The 25,775-nt window shown below is 37.6% G+C and overlaps 1 protein-coding gene across 1 annotated transcript; it reads right to left on the bottom strand.

Moving 5' to 3' along the window:
- Positions 1 to 12,140: 12,140 nt before the first annotated feature.
- crhbp (corticotropin releasing hormone binding protein) lies at positions 12,141 to 17,274 on the bottom strand. The gene is made up of 7 exons (XM_035390376.1): positions 16,968 to 17,274; positions 16,507 to 16,600; positions 15,962 to 16,119; positions 15,451 to 15,661; positions 14,215 to 14,363; positions 13,538 to 13,655; positions 12,141 to 12,951 (listed from the first exon to the last, which is right to left on the bottom strand). The coding sequence occupies exons 1-7, from the start codon at positions 17,046 to 17,048 to the stop codon at positions 12,797 to 12,799; spliced, it is 966 nt and encodes a 321-aa protein (XP_035246267.1). The 5' UTR covers positions 17,049 to 17,274; the 3' UTR covers positions 12,141 to 12,796.
- Between the last annotated feature and the right edge of the window lie 8,501 nt (positions 17,275 to 25,775).

Raw genomic sequence — 25,775 nt, 5'->3', positions numbered from 1 at the left:
TGCTAATAGGCTAGAAGAATTTTTATATCACAGTAACCTAGATTGCATTTGCTTTGAAATATGTAATTTGCATGATACTTTAATATGCTCTACTCATCATATCACTCTGCTATGAACAAGGCAGTTCAGTTTTCTAAAGTTGTATATTTATTTCAGTTATTTGCACAAACACATTCAGGTAAAGGTCTGTAAAATGTCTCCTGTGCTGGTCCAAACATTTTGGTAGCTAGACCACCATCGCTGCAGTGGTTTGTGTCTTCTACAGATATCTTACTTTTCTCAGAACTCAGTGCTGGATTAGGCAGGGTAGAGTAATTATCACACTAATGTTCTAATTCATCTGCTTCAATAGAATAGACATGACACCTGTCTAAATCAGACACTTTATTCTGGAAATGAGCATGGTGTGCAAGCTCCCTGTCTCTCAAACTGAAAACCAATGCTGTGTTTCCATGCACAATGTGAAGGGAGAAACATGCTACCCTTCAAAATATGTCTTTTGGTAAGATTGAGAGGTACAGAATGGATGCAGGTGAAATTGTTTCAGATATGAATAGTAAGTTCAACTAAATGTGCTGTTTTGTTATGGCTGATGTGAACGTCTATGGCTTGTAAGGGCAATGGGCTCTATCGGAACTGTTACTTTGCTGTCACTGCATTAGTAGGAAAGCGCTTCATGTATCACTGCATATTCAGAGAGCACTAATAGCTTTTCCAGTGCTATTGTTCTTGCGCTGGTTTCCAGTCTGTAATCGGCAACAAATACCCCCTGCCCAGCCTGCAATTGCTTTTGGTTGCCCCTGGTTACTTCTTGTTTAGGGCCACCAAAAGCCTAAAGCCAGCTGTGTTTGCTGGGTTGGGTTATACTGGCTGTAGTCTGCAGGCCACTCATCCATTAGAATTGGTTTAAAAGTCCCTTATTTCCTGTAAAATGGCCTCAGTGGGCATTTGGTGATCCGTAACATTTCCCAGTTCATAAATCAGCTCTGGCTCCCAAGATATTCTCCTTCTGTAGATAAACTCAGTGCTGGGCCGCACAGCTGACTCCTGCTTTTCCCTGATCCTAGCAGGATGAGAGTACTTAGACTTTGAAACATGGCGAGCCTGCAGTCGCATGTGTTCTCGTGGAGGCCTGTGGGCTCAGCCTTTATCCGTGTGCTGCCATCTCTCTGTTGTTCTTGGGCACTAGCAGCCGCAACCAATGATGTTGTAGACTGCTACCATCACATGTGACGGTATATTATTGTGAAGGAACAGAAGTCTGTTTGCACAGTTACAATGATGGAGCCAAGCCAACAGAGCACACTTTCATTCTCATTTACATATATGGAACTGGAATACAAGGGGAATCCCTTGCTTTTATAATATTGGATCATTCCATGGCCTATGATAATAATCATGACTCAGAGTAATGTTCCCATTCTCAATTTTCAATCGTCAGTGTTTGTACCAGCGACATTGCAATTAAAATAGATGATTAAGGTGCATTTAAAGACAAGAATTGCCATGGAAAAGTAGCACATTATTATTTTTTGGTATTTCATGAAGCAGGAGTAAGGAGTTGGAAGTGTTAACTAGAAGTCAATTTTTTTTAAACAGGAGTGAGACTAGTGTGAACATGAATTCATATTATTTGTTTGACATAAACAAAAGTAGTCATTCAAGTAGATGGGTTTAAACACATTCTTAGCTCATGATAGACTTGCATTTGATTTGCTTTGGGTGACTTTGCTCTATGAAAATAAGTAATGTAGTCATATTTGTTAAAGGTTCCATTTGGCCAAAAATGTCAGAATCAATTCATTATTTTTAAATTAGTCATTAATTAATTATATTGAAGTGCCTTTCTCAATTCCGATCCTGATTTGAACACAGTTTTCTTAATGCCAGCTCAGAGTGCATGCATGGGAATTTTATTTTATTTCAGCTCCCCAAGAAATTGCTTTGGAAATGACATTTAAAGGTGGAATATGACTCCTGATCCACAAATTTTTTATTTAAAAAAAAAAAATTATTTTAGTCTCTAAGGGGGTTGTTTCATGCTGATATCCCCTATGTATACTGCCCAGTGACACTTTGCTATGTTTTGGGTAGAGACATTGATTGCTGTGCAGTTGCCAGGAGTGTTGTGGAAATTTAATGTGAGAACTTGTGCAGGGCTTGGGGGTTTGATGTAACAAGATGATGTGGAATGATGCAATTCCCACTGAAAAGCCCAGGTGAACAAAGTCTGTCAATCAGCCTGGCTTGTTTGGAACCATGTGTTGCAGTATGTTGATCAAAGCAGACAGACATACAGACAGACAGACAGACAGACAGATAGTTAGATAGATAGATAGATAGAGAGAGAGAGAGAGAGAGAGAGAGAGCATTGCAGAATTTCAGATCAATACCTATTTTTGTTAGAATAATCATGGACAGACATTTGTTACCAATTAGAGGGTATTCAAATGTAATTAGCTGGAAGTGGCTGAAATAATAGCAACCCTCATCACTGAGTGTGACTCAGTAATTGCGTTAAAATGTGTGGCATTTTATAATAGCTATAATTATGTTTGTTTCATTTGCGCGAAACACCTTTATTCATAATTCATGATTCTCAAATATTTAAAAAACGAGAACCAATAAAACAATGAAAACTAAACGTTTTCTTGTCCATCACTCTGTCTCTGTCTTTCTCTTTCTTTGTATCCCTCTCTCTCTCTCTCTCTCTCTCTCTCTCTCTCTGCTTTGATCAACAGACTGTGTGTGTGTGTGTGTGGGTGGGTGTTTTTGGGTATGTGCAATGGTTCTTGTAAGAACATACTGCAACAATTATGAAGCGGCTGATGTACTTTGTTCCCGCAATATATAATGTGTGAGTCCATTTTGCTTAGACTTGACTGTCTTATTGTTTCTATACATTTGTTTCATACATTTTAAACTACAAGCTGTTGCATACATTAACTTGCACATCTCTACAAGGTGAGTCAAAAGTCTTTACTCTTGTCTTCCTTATCAGTGATGTACAGTTTAAAGGCTATTGTTTTTTTCACTGCTTTCAGCAAAGTCAGTGAATGATAGGTGAGATTATAGATAGTCCCTTCCTTTAATAGCAGCAGCAGTACAATTACTGTGCCCTTTGTGAAATCAAATTACAAGCAGACCAGACTTCCTGATAGAGGCTGGTGGTGTTGAGGTGACTGTGAAAGCCTCTAACAGTGAGAGCAGGGAACTGAACAATGAATAACATGGGGTGGTGCTGAGCCAGTACAACACACTGTCTGTCATCAGCCTCCACTTGTCTCCACGCCGGCACACAAAGAGATGTGTAAACTAACTGGAGCCACAGTAAAATAAAAAGTCTATCAATTCCCAAGGTCAAATTATTTTCTCTTCTCAAACCACATCCCTCATTGTGACGTTTTTTTTTTTAATCAGATGAAGCTTCACTATACCTCCAAAAAAGTACTTACTGCCATTGATATTTCTGTGTTTTTCCAGATCTCTTTCTGATGGTTGGGAGCAGCCTTATCTTCGGCACGTCTCATTTCCTTCGTCACACGGTGCGTCATTCCACCCATTTGTTCCTCTCCTTAGGAGGGGCAATGTCTTAAGGGGGACATTGATCTTAGGGAGTCATCTTCTGATCTTAGACAGTCTGGTAATACATTTACCTCAGAGTTACAATTGCACTACCAGAACCTGTTCCAGGTCTTTTGTCTGAAGCCATGCAGGTGTTTACAGGATACCATGAGACATTTACCCATGTCAGTCAGCAGAAACTGTATGACCGTTTGTAACATTCTGCAACCTAGAAAAGAGATTTTATAGTAGGACTTGCCCGGGAAAGTAACTGGTAAATAAATAAGATTTTTAAAATCCTGGGATATATTTTCAAGCCACTGTGATTTAACTGTTGGCAGCATTTTCTGTTGCACTGTTGTTTGAACACAAAATAGCCATTTCGGTTAAAAACAAACAAAGACAAAATTAGCAAAAAAAAAAAATTTAATTAAGGAGAAGGCACACTGAAAACAAATGTTTTGAAAACAAACCTCAAATTTTTACTTAAATTTGTAACATCTATATCCATTTGAATAAACCTAAAATTTCAGTTGAGAACCTAAAAACCTAAAAATAATATAGGTGTAACAAAAATAATTTAAATTTTAGGTTTATTGTGTATGATGGAGCTTAATTTATTTTTTTCAGTATGTTTTAAATGATTTAGTTGTACATGTTTTTAAAATTTTAAAAATGTGTAGGTTTATTTTCTTATATAGATATTCAAAATATTACACTGGAATATGGTCTTAAAAGACATTTAAACCGTAATTTGTTGTAACATTTTTCCAATCGTGGCTAATGTCCCCCATGAACCAAATTTGCCGTCATCATGGAACAAATTCATAGACATGAAAACAAGTTCAGGTGTGACATGATTTTCCTCTTACATTCCCTGATTAGGTTACCAGTAATGACCCATTTCACATCTGCTTTATTAATAGCCTAGTCCCCTTGGACTGCTCCATGGTCCCAGTCCTTGGAAATTGTGGTGTAAATACAAAATAGTGAGGAATCACTTTAACAGGTGTCAGTCCACCATAGACTTACAACCTGGTGCTGCCATCCCAGAATAACACGGAAAATGGCAGCTATGGAACAATGTGTTTACTGACACCTATAGGACAGGACTCAAGAAACGAATGGCAAATGCCTGGCAAAAAATAAATAAATAAATAAATAAATAAATAAAAACTTGTCTTTGAAAAGTTTTCCATAAGTCTTCCGTTGGGAGACGGAGCGATCCTTAAACGCGACACGGAGACGAGAGGAGCATTTTCACAGGGTTCAGGATGGAGAGAGACGATGGCGCTAAACGCGATGATGCGGGGGCGGTACAGATTTCACACCTCTTAGGTTTTCACGGCGGACAGATGGAAGATTATGGGGTATCCTTTCATGTGACTCCTCGGTTTTCCTCAACAGCATGGGCTCGGTCACACTAACGATCATCCTGGGCGATTACGGCATTCCTAAATGCCATTTTGCATAATCTTTGACGCTCCGGTGTGTGGGAAAATCACCCTTTCGTCTGGAGCGGACAAATCTAGTTTCGCCAAATCCAGGACTCAGTTTATTCATGTGGCTTTGTATGGAAGACTGGCGCGCCCATTCAAGTGTACTAATTTCACACGTCCGGGGGGCTGATGACGACCAGAAGAGGACTAACGTGATTGGCTACTGTAACAGGAATGGTGACGAGTATTTGCATGTGACCTGATGATATAAGAACCCTGCATCGGTGTAGAGAATCACAGTGAACAGCTTGTATGGTGCAACTCGTAGCTATTAAGCTCCTATTAAAGCAGCTATTGTCAAGGTGCATTAAGTTTGTGGCTGTATCCTTCATGTACCTAAGATGGTCTATTTGCCGCACATCACCTCCTCACATCCCACTGATGATCCAGCCCTTTCTGCACTTAAATCCAGGCACAGAGCCCCATCACAGATCATCACACTACGCAATTCAGGGACAAAGAGAAAATAACTGACCAACTTGTCTACATAAATAAATTTGAAAAAAGAAATCTTTCAGAGGGTTAAACTTATTCAATAACTAAGGAAGGATAACGCTATCTGCAGTCATATTTAAAGTGTAATTTATTTTTGCCTGTGCATTTGATATCCACAGCGTCAAATACGCCGTTTAGTTTTTATCTGTGACAGTGATTTAGTGAGCAATTTGGAGTGTTTATTTGATGCCTCGGCCTGTGAAGGGAGATGCAGGCAGACTTGAGCTTCAGATGTGATAAGTTCCCGGAACCTGCGAGCAGCAGTCCCACCTGCACAAAAGCGAAGATAACAAGTGCAAATGGGGACAAACATAGGGGGGGGGGAAGGGGGGGGGACAATTTAAATGGCTGTGATTGTTTAAAGCCGAAGAAGCAGGAGGTGCAATGCGGAAGAAGAAACCACGTGGTGAGAAACGTATCCCCACATAAAGAAGGACCTTGCCAGACATCCCCTCCTATATGGAAATCACATCTGTTCATCTGATAACAACATTTCTTATTTTCATTGTGAGTGCAATTTCATACCGACCACTCTAACTGTAGTGGGGTTGCTCCATAAAAATAAAAAAAGTTTCTATAATGACTGTTTTCCAAAGCAATGTACTTTAGTCATGTATAATACAATACAATACAGTAATATACAATATACAGGGCAATATAACAAACAATATAATAAATTCACTATATATTACACATATTTACATATAAAGGATATAGAGCAAGACATTATTGGCTTATTGTGTGGATAGTCTTGAGTACTAGGGACAAGTTGTGGAAAAAGGAATCAGCACTGAAGGTATAGTAGAAAGGAGGACCTGGGGTCTTCAAAGGGGATTTAAGGGATTGTAACTAGGGGCTATGATTATTAAGGTTTCTGATGTTGCTTTTCTTTATGACTTCTTTTAATTGGAAGTAACAGTGATCTGGTTTCTTATATTTTCTTTGGATGAGGTCGAAGGTCATCACTGAATAACTGTCCCAGGCTGGTTCCTCCTCTTTGACTGCATGTTGAGAAAAATGGGTTTCTTACTCATTAAAAAACATGGGATTATGCGGTATGCCACATGTGGGTAATAGGGATGGTCCTGAATCAAAATACGATATTCAGCAAAGCACAAATGTGTTTTATATGACTATTTGTTTCTTACAAATTTCTGTAATATTATTTGAATTCAGAAGCCTATCCATATAGCTACAATCATGAGAAAAAATTGTTATAGTTGACTGAAAATAACTCGCTTGACTTGCTTTTCTTAACTGACGAGAGATTGGAAGGGTTTGATCATTTCAATGTACTGAATGACTCAAATGACTCAAATGAACGAAACATACCGAATGTACTGAATGACTCAAATTAACAAAATGAATTAAATGTACTGAACGACTGAATGACTCAGAAGAATGAAATGTACCGAATGCACTGAATGACTCAAATGAATTGAAAGATTACATTTATACGAAAACTCAAAAAGTAGCCTACTGGACAACTCACTGAGACTATAGCATAGGCCTACTAATGCCTCGCGCAAGCAAAAGCAAGACAAATACAACAGGAAACGCTATATGCTTGGCAAAAGATTTGTGAAAAATAATGTCATATGGATGTTCATAATGGCGTTAATGACAACCTTGATGACAACTTGAACTTTTCAAACAGTGCTAAGAGAGCATATTCTCCTCATCTCGTAAAAACTAAATTAGCATATGGGGTATTTTTTTAAACAAAACCCAATGGATGCAGCCTAGCAGGTTATATTCTTTTGCTTGTCCTTAGAAACGGTGTTGTCCTTAATTATATAATATGACCAAATATATAATTGGTCATATTATAGCAATTCAATTAGACTAATTTGTGATTGCTATTAAGCAATTAAATGATTTTGGACTCAAGTTTTTATGTCAACAACAAATCAAGAGAAATATAAATATAAATATAAAATATGGATCAAAACAAAGATTAAAATATAATAAAGGCTGGGGCCTTTCTGCGTGAAATTTGCATGTTCTACCCATGTCAAGGTACTCTGGTTTCCTCCCATGGTCCAAAGACATGCAGATTAAGCGAATTGGTGTCTAAAGGTATGAATGTTTGAGCAAATGGTTTGTGCCCTGCAATGGATTGGTAACATGTCCAGGTTGTATTCCTACCTCTTTTCTAATGCATATTTGGATTGGCTCCAGCCACCTCCACCCCTCCTCCCCGGCGACTCTGACCAGGAATAAGCGGGTTAGATAATGGATGGTTGGATGGATGGATGGATGGATGGAATAAGACTCCACAGCCAAACTATGTTTAAGCACTTTGCAAAGGAATGCTAAAGCCACTGTGCAATATTGTGGAACACCCAGACAGAACCTGAAGGGACAAGAGCTAAGGGTGGAATATTGACCCTCACTGGCACACACGTTGATGATTGATTTGTCCATTAGTCGCAAATGCTATTCCACATAGGAATTAATCAACAGACAGACATGTGAGTCATCTGGAGCAAAATGGAGTTGTTCATTTTCAATTGCAAAAATAAATTGCCCCTGGCTTCCACCATGTACCACACCACGTTTTCGTTGGCTGCTTTGGCATTACAGGCAGGCAGACATCAGAAATGAGTGAACCCAGATAAATTCAACACATAATTTTGAATTTGTAACGCTAAATTTTTAAAAAGCCTAAGAACAGCCTTAACTGAAGTAGATTATTGTATAAAAAAATATATAAGTATGGTGTAATGTTCTATAAAAATAAGACAAAGCAAATCAGGGGAAAGAGGGGAAGGGGTGCAATTTAATTGGATTGGACATGATTTATTTTAATACAAACTACATAGAGATATGTTAACTCTCATATATAGAAAAGTACCAGAGACTGCATAATAATCTAATCACTGTTTCATTTGTCATAGTGAGAAACATGTGCATTTTATGTTTGACAAAGTAACAATTCTGTGGCTTAAAATGATCTGCTTGTAGGGAACAAGGACGAACCACTTGGGCTCCAGGAAAGCAGCTTCTTTTGTTTTCCTTCAACACTGCAAGACTACGGTACTAGGAGCATAACCAGCACCACCAATCAAAGTAACATTAAAAATAATGAGGAGTTGCCAAACGGATACTGTTTGACTAAGATGGCGTGGATAATCAAGTCTCCCTGACTGACACTTTAATTTCAGCTCCGCAGCTGTCCTCGTAAATTGGGGCCTGCAAAACTGATCGATTAATGATGTGCATTTAGCGTATGGTTAGCTGGGCTCAGGTGGTCCATGAATGTTCCCTGTGATAGACCGGTGTGTCTCAGCATGGTAGCAATTTCTGGATGCAGATGACGAACAGCACAAATATGTGTTTCAGTTACCTGGTGAGAATTTTGGGTCTCATCAGTCATTACGCAGAGTTTCTGTCTGGGATGTCTGAGTCATGCTGTGATAATGCCTCCAGACGTTAATCAGGAATAGATTGAGACACCCCTCTCCACAGCAATGTTTATCTTTGGCATCATGAAGAATATGACGTTGTAGACTTTTTTCCTACTGTAGTGAAAAATTTAATGAAGCCAAACATTCAATTCCAGTCTATTTTGGCAAGAGAGACAGTTTTGTTGGATAATTACATTTGAGTGATACATTATATGGATTTGGAATGGTATCGGTTGTATAGTGATGCATTTAATCTGTTTCACCAATTTTTTTTCTTCTCAGAATAAATTCAGATTCAAAATTCAAAAGCTAAACCAATTGCTGTATAAACATAGTTGAGAGGAATTTGTCTTCTGTAGCTTTTAAAAAACACATACAATGTATCACAGGTATATACATCAATGTGATTCTTTTAACATATTTGTTATACACCAAACAAAAGCAACACACGCACCATCCCACAACACACACACACACACACACACACACACATCTAAATTCACAACAATTCTTGCTATACACACGCGTGCATGCACATTTGCTAAATATCCTCACGCATCATCCCAAAAACATGCACAGACAGACAAAAAATCTTGTGTACCCATTACAAAACTGGCACATTACCACCACAAACACACAGACCACACTATTAAAAATAACTACAATGCAATACAAAATACTAAAAGATAAATTAAATATGAGCGAAATTTGGTTAATTGGTTAATTTGGTAACTAAGAGGGCAATTACTCTTTCACAATGGTGATGTGGGTGTTTGATAACTTTTTTAATTAAATAAATGAAATAATGATTAAAAATTTTCTTTTTAAATGTTTACTCAGGTTCCCTTTGTTCCCACGGCGCGCAGGCAGGACTGCCACCGTGGGCTATGCATGGCAAATTATGGTGACTCATTCACTCACTCACTCACTCACTCACTCATGGACAACCTTTGGTGCTTCGTTTAATAGGACGTTTAATAGGACGCATGCGCAGGTGGTACGGCACGACATTTTTAAGCACAGCTTTATCGCCTAACATTACTTTAGCTAACCCTAACATGTTCGAGTTTCGCTTTCTTTAGTTAACCTAGTTAGCGCCTATGGACCGCCTACTTTAGTTAACCTAGTTAGCGTGTACAGATGCTATCCTGCAGGCATGAGTAGGAGCTAAGGGCGCACAGCTACAACCACCGATACAGATGTATGGACACACGGAGGACAACAAATAACGTTACAGAGGTGAGGACATGCCAAAGCTAGCTAGCTATATAGTTAGTATAGGTGCGCCGTGGGTCTGGATGGTTTCGTGCTTGTCTAATGGTACATTTTTTAAAATCTGAAGCCATTCAGTATGACAAATAAGCAATAATAGACTAAATCAGGAAGGGAGCAAATAATTTTTCATGGCACTGTATTTGGACAGTGACACAAATTTTGGTGTTTTGGCTCTATACTCCAGCACATTGGCTCTATACTCCAGCATAAGGAAACAATTAAATATGAAGTAAAATTGCAGACTGTCAGGTTTAATTTGAGGGTATTTACATCCATATCAGCTAATCCCTATAGGAAATACAACCCCCCTCCCCCCCCCCATCTCCAGTCTGCACTATAACCTCATATTCATTGTTTCTTTTCAAATTCAATGTGCTGGAGAACAGAGCCAAAACGACAGAAATTGTGTCATTGTCCAAATACCTGCGGATGACGCTGTATTGTTTTAAATTGCCAGTGGTGAAAATATCTAATTTTGTTTAAATTGACTGACAGATGTAAAAATGTTCCATTTATGATAACTGTTGGCACATTGGCTTTCATGCACTGTTGCATGACCTGCATTTCTATGCAAAAACAATATATTCAACTTTTCAAGTACTTCTTCAAGTACATATTTCAAGCAAGTATTTATTTAGATTTGGAATGTAAATACTGCATATAGAATCAACATGTATTTCAGTGGAATACATACAGTAAGGTATGGTCCACAATTGCATTTAGCTTAGATTGCATTTACTTATATTGCAAAATTCACTGAGATTTCTGATGCTGTGCTCTCTGCTTAAAAACAGATCACGCTGCTCTTGGGTGAGGCTTTAAAGCTCTGCGAGCCAATAGAAAATAAACAAAACGGTAAGTGAAAAGAATGTAGATCTTGTCCAAGTTAGGATAATGACAGCTCGCTTTTCAGCTGATGGCAGTACGAACAGATGGTGAGATGTAATTCTTCTGAGGCAGAATTTCTTCTGGATATAACTGCAAGTGAAGGTGACAAGAGTGTCTATGCTGCTGAGAGGTGATGATCAGGAGAGTGATAGCAAGAGAACCCTTGACCGCCAGTAACTTAGACTAATGCTGACAGCCATCTCTAGACCTGTGGGTAATGTTGTTCAGGGGGGAGGAGAAGTACTGGTGTTGTTCAGTAGGAGCAGAGGGCACTAGTTTTTTTTAGCGATGGTGTGTGGGTGTGATGTACGGTGGGGGAGGCGGGGGGGTGCCTGGTGTTGCCCTGGTGTTGCACTTTATGTCCACACATATTACTGTGCAGTATGTGTGGTGATGCTCGTTTATTCTGTGCATATGTCAAAATTTTAAATTAGACCAAACACACACACACACACACACCCACACACACGGAAGTAGACTTTTTCCACACAGCTTCATTAAATCCAGCCCCGTTTGGCAGGAAAACCACAGGCCTGGCAACATTAGGCTAAGCTTTCACGTACAATGTAACTTGCTATTGTCATTGAGCTGAGGAAAAAAGAGAGTGCAGCTTATTTCACCTTGATTATATGCTAGTCCCACTGTGTTACTTCAGAGGCCCACCAATAGTTATCAGTCACAGAAACCTTCTCATACAGGGCTGTTGTTAAATCATAAACTCATGGAACAGCCTACACTGTACGTACTGTACAATTCCTGAAAATTTTTTAAAAATAATTCTAAATCTACATTTTAAAGTTTTGGAAATAAATCTGCAGGAAATATTGTTCTGATTTTTTTCCATTTCAGTTATATGAAAGAGAGAAAATGCAATTTTATAAGCTATCGTTAAGGTGCCATGGCTGAATTTAAACATTACTGACTTATGAACTATAGGACAGTGTGGCTTACGCGCTACACTAACGTTATTTTGCAAACAGTAATTTACAGTAATTATCAACTACAGAGATTGCTTTACCATGCAGTACAATTTTATTAAAAACAAGTTTGATACAAATGATATATTAGCATACAATTAACATGATTTTTATACACTGCATTGGGCACTTGCTTATTTATTTATTTTTTACATTTCAGCAAGTAATATAAATAATATTCTATTTGTTTTAGAGTATGAGTGTTTGGAATGTTTATATGATTACACATTAAAACACTCCTACTCTAAAACAAATAGAATATTATTTACATTAGCATACAATTAACATGACTTTTATACACTGCATTGGGCACTTTTTTAATTTTTGTATTTATTTATTTATTGTTTTACATTTTAGCAAGTGCTATAAATATTCTGTTTGTTTTAGAGTAGAACTGTTTGTAATGTTTATATGATCACTAAAACTTATTTTGTTTTGCCTTTCATATAGTACTGTAGAAAGGGAATGCCAAATAATGTTTTAGCAGTGCACACAAACACAAAATAGGTTTTTATTGATCCTATACCAGTGAAGGGTTCGATATATATGACAAAAAAAATAATGAAGTCATAAATAGATAAACCTGTAAAAGAAATGTATGATTCCATGATGCTGCCTGATGCTGCCTCCTCAGCCACATGGTTATTTGGCTTTCAGTCATTCGCTTTAATGAGGCAGAAATGCAAACTCATTCAGTGAAACAGAAGTCCTCCACGTTGTTCCCTTTGATCTTCTGAAGCTCACTGCGGTCCAGGAGTCGATATTGAAAAGTCACTCGGTTTACAAATTTGCCGCTTGATACCATCCTCACAACAGTGTTTTCACACCCTATCTTCATTTGAGCTGAAAGCAAACCGAAATAGACTTGGGTTACAATCGTCCTCACATCCAAACAAGACTGCATGCTTCTTTCGGTTTCCAGGTATTTCTTTTTAACCAGGTATTCCCAAACATGAGCATCCTGTATGTTTCCTCTTTTTTAACTTTATAAGTTCAGAGTTTAAATTATATTTGGCGAACTGCATTTACATTTCAGCTTCAGAAAAACTGCTGTTTTCAAATGCCATCATATATCACCATATCATGTGTAACTCTTCTATTGTATAGTTTGTTTGATACTTTGTACATTTCCCTTAGTGGAAATCTATTTGCAGTATTTAGATTCTCAATTTTGTGAGACTTATCAAATGGAAAAGAGCATTGTGAACTTAATAGTTATTCAACTTTATAAAATTCTACGCATTAAAAAATCTGCATGTTTTATCCTTATTTTGAGATCTGTTTACCAGCACTAAAACACTGGATGTGCATCCTCTTTTATTCCTTTAATTCAGTACACATAGTTATTTGCATGAAAAGTGCATAGTTTCAAAGTGATCTTGCAATGTTTTTCCTGTTGATGTGAAGACAGAATTTTGGCATTACTCACCAGGGCCACTGAAAGAGTAGCAGAGGTCAGCCACAGGGAACATCTTTGAGGTGTCCACACCATTGCCCCCCAGGAGTTCCACAAAATCTCCAGCTCCAGCACACCCCGGGACAACCCTCTGAGAAATGAGCAAACAGCCATTATGCACATGTCACCCAGAAAGAAACCTCCTGTGACAGCTATCTCCCGCACATTTCAGCTTATGTTCCAGCTTTTCTTTTATCTTATTTTACTGTACCACTGTGGCACTGCACTCTCTTCAACATTTTATAAAAAAATAAAAAAAACAATTAACATTAATAGTATGTGTTTGGGTTTGTAACAGTTTTTTAAAAATATCACTTCAGGGTTTTTTTTGGGACAATTTTGGCTTTGATTGACACAGTTGATACATTTTAGACTAGCACTCTCTTGGAGACAATCAGTCACAATTTTTGTCTTTAAAATGATTTTTGACTGATCTCAAACTTTTTTTTATCATTTTTTATCATCAAACTATTTATCAGGCCTTAAAAATATGCATGCACAACACTAGGTCACGAGGCACACAGTGTTTGTACTTTTCCTGTACTACTCCAGTGTTCATAAATGAGCCAAACTGTTGATTTGCTAATGGAGCGGGTGCTGACTACAGTAAGAAGGGTCCATGTAAAACTGTAAAGAAAGCTGGTCCTCACCTTAACAGGGAAGTCATTGAAGTGCCCCAAGCTGAGCTCAGCTATCTGAATCTCGACAGGATATATGATGGAGAAACTGCAGTTCTTGTGCTGCTGGGGGATCACCATTGTGAAGCTGCCCTCTGGGGTCTGTGAGATTATGTTGCAGGCTGGAGGATAGATAAGCGTAAAATCAAGGATAATGTTGGCTTAAGCAAATAAACTGAGGTATTACAATTAGAACAATGATACGTTTTAATTATGAAACATTTAGTAAACACACGAATGCTCTCTCTCTCTTTCTCTCTCTCTCCCTCACACACACACAAGCACATGCACACACACCCACACAGACAGACAGACAGACACACAAACATACAAAACTCTCTGTTTACTCTCACCTTTAGAAGCAGTAATGGTTCCAGTCATGTCTGATTTATTGAGCTTACAATTCGTCTGTACATTTCCTGTTTATATTACATTATTAGATGCGCTTCACCAATAAAGCCACAATAAATGCACTTTAGCTATGACTATTCAAGCATGAATTTGTAACTCATGACGTAGGCCATGTTTTTACGATGATGTAATTTCATATACAGATTTGGGTGACATCTTAGCATTTGGTCAAAATATTAATTATAGCATGGATGAATTTGAGTGTTGGCACAAAAATAATTATTTCATAATGCAAAATTATATGAATTGTTTTCTGCTATTAAACCATGTTCTTATCCACCTTCTGTATTATGTTATTACATCATATAACTGGAAATCATGCGTCTTCCTTTGGAAAATTATCATCTTTACAACATTATGTGACATATATATATATGGCTAAAAAACACATTGAAAATTGTTCATAGAAGAACTTATTGGTTTTGTTAGACCATATGTCTCATGTCCTAATATCTTCACAGTAAATATTAATAAATTCCAATATGAGGCACAATGTTTAAGGCACATAACATTCCTTTCTGCATGTCATCTCCCATTGAAAATCAGTCTGCATGAAGGCAGATGTAGCGAAGAGGATCAAACTAAATTGCTTACAGACCATTTATGCATATGACTCAACACAGAGGGGAAAAGCTATTGGACTATATGCTCACACTGCACACAAACATTGGCCGTACAATCGATTTTTGTTTTTGAATCTCCCCCAAGCAGCAGACTGTCAGGAGAGCGTACAAAAATGTGTTATTTTCCTTTTTCATTTTCTTTTTTTTTTTCCTGGAGGGAGGAGGGGGAACTCACGGAAGGGGTTGAGGAGTTTCTTCACAGTGATGCTGAATCCACTCTCGGCGTTGTGTATGCGGAAGAAGATCATGGCCACATTCTGTGAGGAGCGGACCACTCTCCTGACCGAGCCAGTCTCGCAGAAGTCGATGTATCGCTCGTACAGAGGGAGAGGGTGGTCTTGGGAACTGGGGAACTTCTCACCTTTCATAACCCAGCCATCAAATACCTGCAAGAAACATTGGTCCACTCAACTCACTACAATCCCACTCTCAGAGAATACATAAACTCTTGCGGTTTGTTGAATTATCCTGATTGCAAATTGAATACAAAATGGTTACTGAAAAAGGCAGAAGAGACCCCATTCTCCCATGATCACCTTGGTGACACGAGTCCATTACAGTGCAATAAGAGATGACATGCATGTTCAGCTGATCCTCACAGCTGAGGTGAAGAACAGACAGGTCGCGGGGGACAGGCAGTGCTGTCCTCCGTGGTTGAAGACACAGCCGCAGTGGAGGTGCATTACCTTGATGAAATCCCCGCCGTCACAGTCGATGTTCACGTTGTCGTACGCTATGCTGATCATCTCATTGGGTTCGCCAATGAAGAAGGCTGCGCAGTTGAGCTGCGGGCGGTCTGCGGCGAAGGTGAACTGCCCGTCCGTCGCCAGCATGTCCAGACATCCTGACACAAAACAGCAGACCTGTCAGCCCTCTAACAATCTCTCACACCAACATCAGCTGGGACTCAATATACAGTCTTTAGGCTAGTACTGTAAAAGAATGTAATTGCATTTTTATTGTATAATAATTGTGATCTTTTAATCTTCATGAGTCAAGTACACTTGTGACATTTAGTATATATATATATATATAAATTCAGTGCATGCAATAATTTTGACTCAGAATAATATCTCAATGAAGTAACCTAATGAAATAAATGTGGCTTCCATACATTAAGCAGACTATTGTTTTATACATGGACTATAACAATAAAAAATGAGCAAGTATGACCATGTCATACTTTTGGCTTGACAACATCTTTAAACTTTAAACATACATAGTTACTTACGTAGAGGTCTACGGTATATAAAATCCTCAGACAATTCCCTTTTGAGTTCGGAATTCAGAAGTGAGAATAATCCCTCTGGAGTAATTTCATTTTCCTGAAAACAGAAATTTTATAAGAAAAGTGAGACGATATAGCCTATATGCAATCTTGAAAAATAATGCAAATTATTGTTGATGTGATAAAAACGTTGCGATTGATTCATTAAGCAGGGTAACTAAAGTCATTTTCATGAAGTGGTCAATAATGAAAGGGAGTCTTGAATGAATGAATACGGATCCGATATCCACCTCTGCAGTAAATTACAGTAGGCTAAGCTATACACACAGGTGCATGCAAAATACATTTGATACAATCATTACTTTATTTCGTTAGAATTGTGAACTAGCCTGAACTCCAAAAACGCGATCAAAATGCACGGTAACTTTAAAAAGGACAGTAAATCCGCGCTCGTACAATCTTACCTCCAGGTATCGGGTTTGTCCCTTGAGAGCTGAAAGGCTCAGCAAGAAGAAATACAACGGAACCCTGAAAGTCACAGACATCGCACCTCTCCAGCGCTTGTAGACGAAAGTAGAGATCCAGTGACTAGAACGCCCCTTTTATAGAATGCCGATTGCATTTAAAAACAAAGATCTATCGATAAGTCTGTACTCACTATAGGCTAACCGTACAAACTTGCGTGGTTGTGACGAGGGCATGGAAGGAATCACAGTTCAACAAACTGAGAGGCGTACTTTGTAACGTGACAGATGCCTTAAGACTTAAGCCCCGTTGAAGACTAAAGGCTAATCCTCACAGCCTCTGAAGATTGCTCATGAAAGAGCAAACGACCGAACGAGTTTTCAGTGACAATGCAAAGTTATTTATATAAATAAGTACTTAGCCATTCACCTAAAATAAGAAACATATAATTGAAAACAAATAGTAAATAAAATAGTCTGTATTTAATTAAAGCGTCTTATACCAATTTGTTGAGCACAGAGCAAAAAATAAGGAAAAAATGCAATGTAAGTCTTAAGTCATTGACATTATGAAAAATAGGAACATTCCACAGTAGTTGTCACATTTCCATTGCATTAGCCTTCCTGAGACTACATGAGTAATACATCTAAAATATGGAATAGGCTAATGTACAGTAACTGGTTCTTTGGAAACAATTTGATCCATGGTGTAAGGATACAAATATTTGCAAAGATACAAATATTTTGCAGATTATACATGAGGATCGGCACCAGTTCATCTAAAATATTCCTTGAGAAAGTTATATTTTCTAAATACCATAATTAGAATGATCAAAGCTTCTTTTAGTCTGCATACACATTTTGCATACACATTTTGTTATGTGCATGTCATGTGACTTCATTCAATGCTGTAATGAAAATTATTTTTTCTAAACACAATGATCAAGCACAGTAAAGTGAATATCTTTCAAAAGAGAAGCAATAAATTATTAGCCATCTCCCAATCAACTTGTGATTTAAGATGTGAATAAGATTTGAAGTTCTCTCTCAAGACAAAGAATGCACAGCTATAGAAATTTTTTTCTTGGCTCTCTCTTTCAATGTGATCCCAATCATAGGCTATGTGATCCCTGCAGGTAAGGTTGACTGAGCATTGCATTCCAGAGAATAAAATCTATCTTGTGTTGGCAATGGAAGGTCATTACTAACAACCGCCTCATTGAGTGTAAAACACTTGAGGTTGTCATAGGCATTCAAGCCTCTAACATCCACCATGTGTTCAGTCTTTCAGAATGGAGCCATCCTCATCCCTTCCAATTTCCTCAACTATGAACACTTTGGGATGCATTGGGTAAGTAAATAATTAAATAAATAAATAAATAAAATTACACCAACCAATGGCGCAGGTTTGCAGAAAGCAGCTGTAATACGTTTTAAAAACAGGCTGCAAGTCTCAAAAGCTTCCAGCATGTTCCCCTAGCTTGTATCATTATATTTAAGCCTTTGACCAGGACCTTCAACCTCGCTATTATACAATCAGAGAAAATTCTGTCAAAATGCATTCAAAGAGATAACATTTATACTGTGGCTAGTATAAAGTATATATGCTCTGCTAAGTATTATGAGACCAGATTAAATGTTTTGCAGGCACTATAAGGGTAGATATAGATGTATGTTACATGTTTTTTCTTTAAAAATGCCAAGATATAAAATCCTAAAATTTTAATCTGCCGGTTTAGAGGTGTTTTTAACTGTGTATTCTGTCTTCAGATCAACTTTACGCAGCTGTGTGTATACCAAGGGATTAGTACTGGGCTTGAGTGTTCAGATTTATGGTCAGAGTGTGGCATATTTGGAAATGTTACATGTGCACTGCTATTCACTAGTTTGTATTTAACAGCTCATCAAGGCACCATGCCTTGCTGAATTGTGTAGAAAAATTATCCCAATCTACATTATAATCATTTTTAGGTACATTTAGAGTGAATGGGGAACATATCGAACACATTCTGATTGGGCTTATACTGTATGAATGCTAAGGCGTGCTTGTCTGTTCCATTCCATTTTTTGGAAATAATTAGGAATGTTTTGTTTTTTGTTTTTTGTTTTTCTTTAGAGAAAGTTATAGAAAAAAAACATAATTATTTACAATAAATGTAGTGGAACAGGTGAGAAAAACTATACCTATTGATAGAGTTTGGTATTCAGATAGTCCCGAACAGATTATTTCCACCTTGGTAATATGATTGCATCCAATTAGAATTCACCAGAGTAATCAGTAGAGATTAGAGAATTGTAATGCAATCAATCAGACACAACATTCTCTGCACAATGAAATTCTCTAACCTCCAGGTGTGAGCTCCTCTGACATAAAACAATAAACAACTTTATGACCCAATCAGAATTCAGGATAAAAGTAAGGGGAAAGCATTATGACACCGCACAAGTGTTGAAAGCAGATTATGTGCCTGTTGTATCACAAGGATACAAAAATCTTTGAGCAAAATGTTCATTGTCTGTGCTAAATTTCATAAGGACTTGATTGTAATTGCACCTGGATCATACTAGTAAATATTTTGCTATCATCTGGAGTAACAAGACTGTAGGAAGTCCTTATAAATGTAGGATTCTTAGAGACTATATCATTGACTAAAAATGTGAAATTTCAGCTCTTGAAGGCAACAAGAGCAATATACATGTCCTCCCTCAGCTCTTAAGCTCTTAAATCTGTATTTTCAGTTAAGCTTTGATGACAGCTTAAGTATTATAAATTATTAATCCACTATATAAATTTCAAAGCTATTCATATCTTGCCAATGAAATGTGACCAAAAATTGAAATATGATTTAAAAGGTTCGAGACGTTCTTCCTGAACACGCTCCTGCAATACATATCATGCTATTTTTAATTACTTGGTCATCTACTTCCTGGTTTAATTCATACCCTTAATTGCCTTAAAATAAATTTCTTTGTCAGTGACGCAAACGGTGGATTCGTGCTGCCGTCTGCATGTAAATCACAAACCTTTCAGGCTCGGGTGCTCTTACTCCCATACAGCATACAGCACCAGACATTTTACAGGCCATGATGCTCTTTAGCCTCAATAATAATCATTATAATAATAACTATTATTATTGTTGTTGTTGTTATTATTATTATTATTATTATTAGTAGTAGTAGTAGTAGTAGTAGTAGAAGTAGTAGTAGTAGTAGTAGTAGCAGTAGTAGTAGCGGTGTGAAAACTATAGGAAAGAATACAAGCTGAGTGAATTCCTTATGGCATCCCAACATGAGCAAAGGGCTTTGGCGGGCACTATAATGGATGTAGAGAATGTGATATCCAAATAGACACTGACGGTTGCCCCTAGCAACCGTAGCCAACCTGAAACCCTATCCTATCACACGACTCTGGAATTCCAGCCAAAGTCATCATGTGGCAACTCCTAAGCTCCAAACTGCAGGCTACGATGTCATGGCTACAGAACTCAGCCTGCACTCAGGGAGAGTGCCTTCACAGTCAGAGCGACTCATGAAGCCTAAGGTCACATTTCATTTATTACTGTGTGATTTAGGTTTACCATTATGACCTTGCAAATTCCATACCAGCCAAACTTCTGCGCATGATTGCTTGCTGATACATTATCCCAGTCCAATATATAGAGCTGTCGATGTAATTAAGCTTTCTGTATTAGTGTTTCATTCATCCATATTTGTATCCCAGCCATGGACAGGGGTTTCCCTGCCTCACAGTGGATTCAATGCACAATCCAGATGCATCTAGGTACTAAACTCAGAGTGGTACAGATAATTGCATGTCTCTGAGCTGTCTCTCCCTGACACAGAGAATGGGCTCTCATCTGTCACTCAGCATATGATTTGTCAACACACCCACATTATGATGGAACAGTCAAGCACACACTTCATTGCTTAAAAAGTTGTGTATACTTGAAATACCTCCAAAATAGAATGGATGACTAAAAATGCAAGGCTTATTCACCATATTTACTTTATGAAACAAAGAGTCTATCGTCAGGACCTACCACACACGCACTAGGACTGAACAATATGACTGTAAATAATTGACCTTTGCTTGATGTGTGATGGCTGTCACAAGGTCACTTATGTTGAAAACATCGCTTAGGATAATTGCACAAGATACTCATCCCAGTTTGATGGCTGCCACCTGTTATGCATGCACTGATGTCACTAAATACAGTACATCATGGTTCTGCTTGGATGGCCAAAAATAAATATTTACTTATTTTTTTTCAATTCTGAGCTGTCAGGTTCAGTTTTTTGGTTGATTTGTTCTGATTATTTGAAGGAAGCTATTGCATTGCTTAGTTTTTTGTTGTGTTTGAGAGGAAGGAAAATTCCTTTTTTTTAAAAATAATAATAATAAAAGAGAAGCCAGGCCCTGCCAGAGTGCCAATGAATTATGTTAAATATTCTTGCAAATTAAATTTATCTTTAATACATATTGTGTATTTTAGTGTTGATTAAAAGTAAAGCAAACGATTTCTCTTTCCTGGCACTCAGTTTGACCTTACTAAGTGAGTAACAAGTGGAGTAAGAAGTAATGGATTACACAAATGCTTGTCAGACATCAATATTTACTGTTAGATGTCACGATAGGAAGATTAATTCGAAATGGCTAAATTTGAAACCACATTACTCTAGTAGAAAAAGATAGAAGAGAAGTAATAATCCCAGGCTTCATTCTAGCACGTACTCTTAAAACAACAACTGACATGTAGTTTCGTCCCTAAATAAATTTGTCAGTGTGTTAATAATGACATGCATTCTACTGGTGAATCTAGCTCTCTATTGTGCCAATTTGATGCAAGATATATATATACATATAAAATATTATGTTCATTTCTTTACTGCTGACTGTTTACCCATGATAGTATATGGACTCCTGGGTTATTTTCAGTTCTCATACATTTTCAGTTAATTCATAAGGCATCGGAACACTCAGGACTGCAATGACTTTTCCTGCATGTACACTTTACTGTGTGGCGTTGTTTGTAATGCAAAGTCAGAAATGTGTCTGTGTTACCCATTACCCTGTTATGTTCATTTTCATTAGAACATTGACTGACTTTCACTGTACATTAATAGGACTGTACAATCCCAATAATTTTAATGTCATATTAATGTATACTTAAAGCATATTAGTGAATAATTTGCTAAGCTATAGTTGCTAGTGCGTGTCACGTGAATAATCCACTATGCAAATTATTATTTCAGTTTGGTTATCTTAATCATTTAATTCATTTTCAGATATAAAAGTTGTATATCCATTGCTATGAGGGTATATGAGTTACAGTAGAGGCCCAAAAGACGTCCTGTGGTAAAGACTAATTCTGTTCATTTATAGACATTTGTTGAATAATAAACCAAAGTAAAAACTTTTTTAAATGTATACATACAATAACACAAAAACACGAGTTTTACTTAGACACGACTAAAGAGGTCATTAAGAACGTCAATTAAAAAATAATCTTAGACACTACTTTCTTAATGACCTCCTTTGCCTTTAAATACAATTAAACAAATAATTGGAAGTCTATCCAATCATTTTGCAAAGAGGGAGGGGGAGGGGTAGTTAAATTGAAATCTTATCTGTCTTAGATGTTTTTTTGTTTTGTTTTTTTTTTTACCACAGGTAGCCTAATTTCCAGGTGCAGTGTTCCATAAACACTCAAAAGGGTCCAGCTGATGGGCAGCCATGTTAACAGGAGAACACCTGCAAGTAGACAGACAACAACAGAGACAGAAGACATATATTGCGGTATCTAGCTAAAGAAATCATCGCAAAACTGCACCACAACTACATAAAGAACGCAATCCAACTAGAGAGGAACCAGTTTACCTGAATACAGTGAAATAATGACTACAATCTGCTGCTCTAAAAGGATGTGCATCTGCCATTTCTCAATCTTTCTTGGTCCAGTGTTGATGGTTCATGGCCCACTGGAGTCTTTTCTTCTTGTTAACAACACGACGCAAGGGTGTTTTTGCAGATACAGTACTGTGTGGTGAGTTCCTGCTGAGTTTATGACCAGAAGGCCGATTGTTAATTTTTCAGTTTTAAAATATCAGTCATCATGAGTCATTGCAAGCATGGGTGGTCAACCAATGCTAATTCCAACTATAAAGAATGATATTCCTATAATCTCTCATTTCCTGTTTTTAATCATATCGACATCAAAGGTCTATAAACACAGCAAGTGTATTTATATGTACCAGAATTCCCATCATCAGTTCCCATTATATGATAACTATTGTAATTAATTTCCATACTCAATTGAGCATGACATTTTTGCTCAACGGATGCTCAGATAATTGAATTTTCAATCTCACTGTGACAGTCTTCTTTTACTAGGTGGCACTGGATCATCTTTAATTAGACAATTGGCAATAATCTAGGGTCCTATGACCTCACTAAAAAGATTGGATTAACATCATTGAGAGCAATTACTGGATCTGCCTGCCTTCAGGAAAAGAGATAATTTACCCAATTTATTGACAGCAGATGTTTTCAAGAGAAAGGGGGGTGGGGGGGGGGGGTGGTATTTGCCCCTTAAGAGGTGAGGCGCATTGCATTTGATGGTTTCTCGGCAGGCTTTATACATAATGACCAGCATTACTTTCGTGACGTCAAATGGTTAATAGCGGAGATTTCACAAAAGAAATCTCTTTTGTTCCTTCTCATTTCCGGCGTGGACCCAGGTAAGGCAACCCGTGTTAAAGCCATTTATTCACACATTAGGAAATGGGGTGAATAAACTGCAGTTTAAAAGCCTCCCACACAGAAATTGATGTCCTGTTCTAGCAAGAAATACTGCAGCTTTTGATATATCAAGAGTGATGCATGCGCTGGTCTATTTAATGTAATGATGTACAGCATTGACTGCTCTGTTAGTTTTACTTGTGAGAAGGTTTGTGCATTGCTCTATGATCATATTCAAGGTGTGAAATTGTTTGATGGTTGCCAAGTGTTAGTATATAGTAGTGTGAGCAGGTTCATTAAAGAAAATGCAAATGGAATATGTTGTTTTTAATTTTTGAGCCCCTCAATCAGTAGGAAACCGTACAAAAACAATAAATGTCACACAATAATTCATCCTTCGTAAAAAAGAATGTTGCTGATGAATTGGAGAGAAGCCCACATGACAATCTCAGTAGAGGATGTGGGTATCTGTACCTTTTGATTATAATTCATTCTGACCAGACACATGTACTGTGAGAAAGCTGGAGAAGTGTGGAATGAATGATCATCATTAGAGGCAGGCTTCCGGGTTTTATTTCTCCTTCCTCCTTGCAGGACTGTCAGCTTATCACGTACAGAGAAGCCAGTCTGCTCAATTCTTTCATTTTAGATACAACACTTTTATGATGATGTTCTGTGGAGGGAAATGTTCTGACATGGTTTAAAAGGTCATGTCAGATTTTTTTTTTTTTTTTTAAAGGCCTGGGGATGGGTGTTGCAGCAAAAATCTAAGGGACATTTCCCTGTTGTTTGGCCATTTTGTTTTTTAGTAACTCATTTCTTTACTATGTCTCCAATAGCAAGCTGCAAACATCTTTGATGAGGAACACCGATCCTTTAATTTGACTCTGATAAGCTGAAACAGTCTAAGTGAAATATTCGTATATGGTGATTTGGGGTGTGTTAATCAAAATGTAGCACTGATTGAAAGGAAAGAAAACTTCTCACAGCAGGAGGTGCTTCCAAAGCGAAGTAATTTGACATTGTAATCACGCAGCATTGTTAAATAAACCCAGTATTGTGAGTGATAAAAACCTAGTTTAATGAATGAAAAGTTGTGTTTTCTAAGAATCAGTATTCAAAGACAGAGCACAATGTGGTTGAATTTAAGTACAGCCTTATCTTTGCAGGATCATCTCTATTCTGATGAGTTAGAAAAAATACAGGTTCAATTCAATGTTGCAGTCAGTCTGGCCAGGTGAAAACAGTGCTGATTCAATTTAATTTTTTATTTATTTTACAATGCATATCTGAACCTATTCCAAATATAGTCAAGAACGGTGAAACGGTATTTGTTAACTAAGGAAGAGTTATAATTGGTCCACAATCTGGATTACCCAGTGATTTTTGTAGGTCCTCACTGCGCTGTCTGGGTCAGTTTTAGAGTGTGTACATAAGCACGGTGTACATCATCCGGGGTCCCCTGCCAGCCATTGTCTCCGACTGCGCCGTCACAGTCTCTGTTTTCGTGTGGAGCTGGAATGAGCAGAGAGGATTTTATTGGCATCCATTCAGTCAACCGCACTATAAGTTTTTTGTCAGTCAGTGTTTCCTGCTGTTATTGGGGTGTTAAGGTACAACGTCATTTTTAATGATCACTTGAAATGAAGATGCTGTTTGCTCATTCTGTGGTTGAACTTGCAGAAAACGACTCTATTTCTCGAGCATTTGTTTGCTTAAGGTTGTTAAAAATTTATTAGCAAGCCAATGTCAGTGAGCTGTTTTATTGGACAAAGTTGCATCTGAATGGACTGAGGGAAAATCCTGCTAACCTTTGACATTCTTGGGTCACAAAATATCAAGTGCCTATATACTTATCTGAAATATAAATAATCATATAAAATAATGCATCAAAAATATAGTTGAGACGGATTGTCTAAAGGTACGATTAATGATTTTATTTTTATTTTTCCCTGGAGAAGATGGAGTAGAGAAGTAACAGTGATTGACTGATGGGAGTGACATTGCAATGAAAGACTGTTTGTGTGTGAGTGTTAGGGCAGTTTTAGGTTTGTACCTGAAGGACATCC

The sequence above is a fragment of the Anguilla anguilla genome, chromosome 14 (assembly GCF_013347855.1).
Source record: "Anguilla anguilla isolate fAngAng1 chromosome 14, fAngAng1.pri, whole genome shotgun sequence".
In the NCBI taxonomy this organism is placed as follows: domain Eukaryota; kingdom Metazoa; phylum Chordata; class Actinopteri; order Anguilliformes; family Anguillidae; genus Anguilla; species Anguilla anguilla.
This window is presented reverse-complemented; position numbering and strand designations above follow the sequence as displayed.

Coding starts and splice junctions, on each gene's coding strand:
- crhbp (XM_035390376.1), bottom strand. CDS start 17,048: ATGTCTGTGACTTTCAGGGTTCCGTTGTATTTCTTCTTGCTGAGCCTT. Junction 14,364..15,450: donor GAAACTCCTCAACCCCTTCC/GTGAGTTCCCCC, acceptor TCTATCCTCCAG/CCTGCAACATAATCTCACAG. Junction 13,656..14,214: donor TCAATGACTTCCCTGTTAAG/GTGAGGACCAGC, acceptor CTCATTTCTCAG/AGGGTTGTCCCGGGGTGTGC.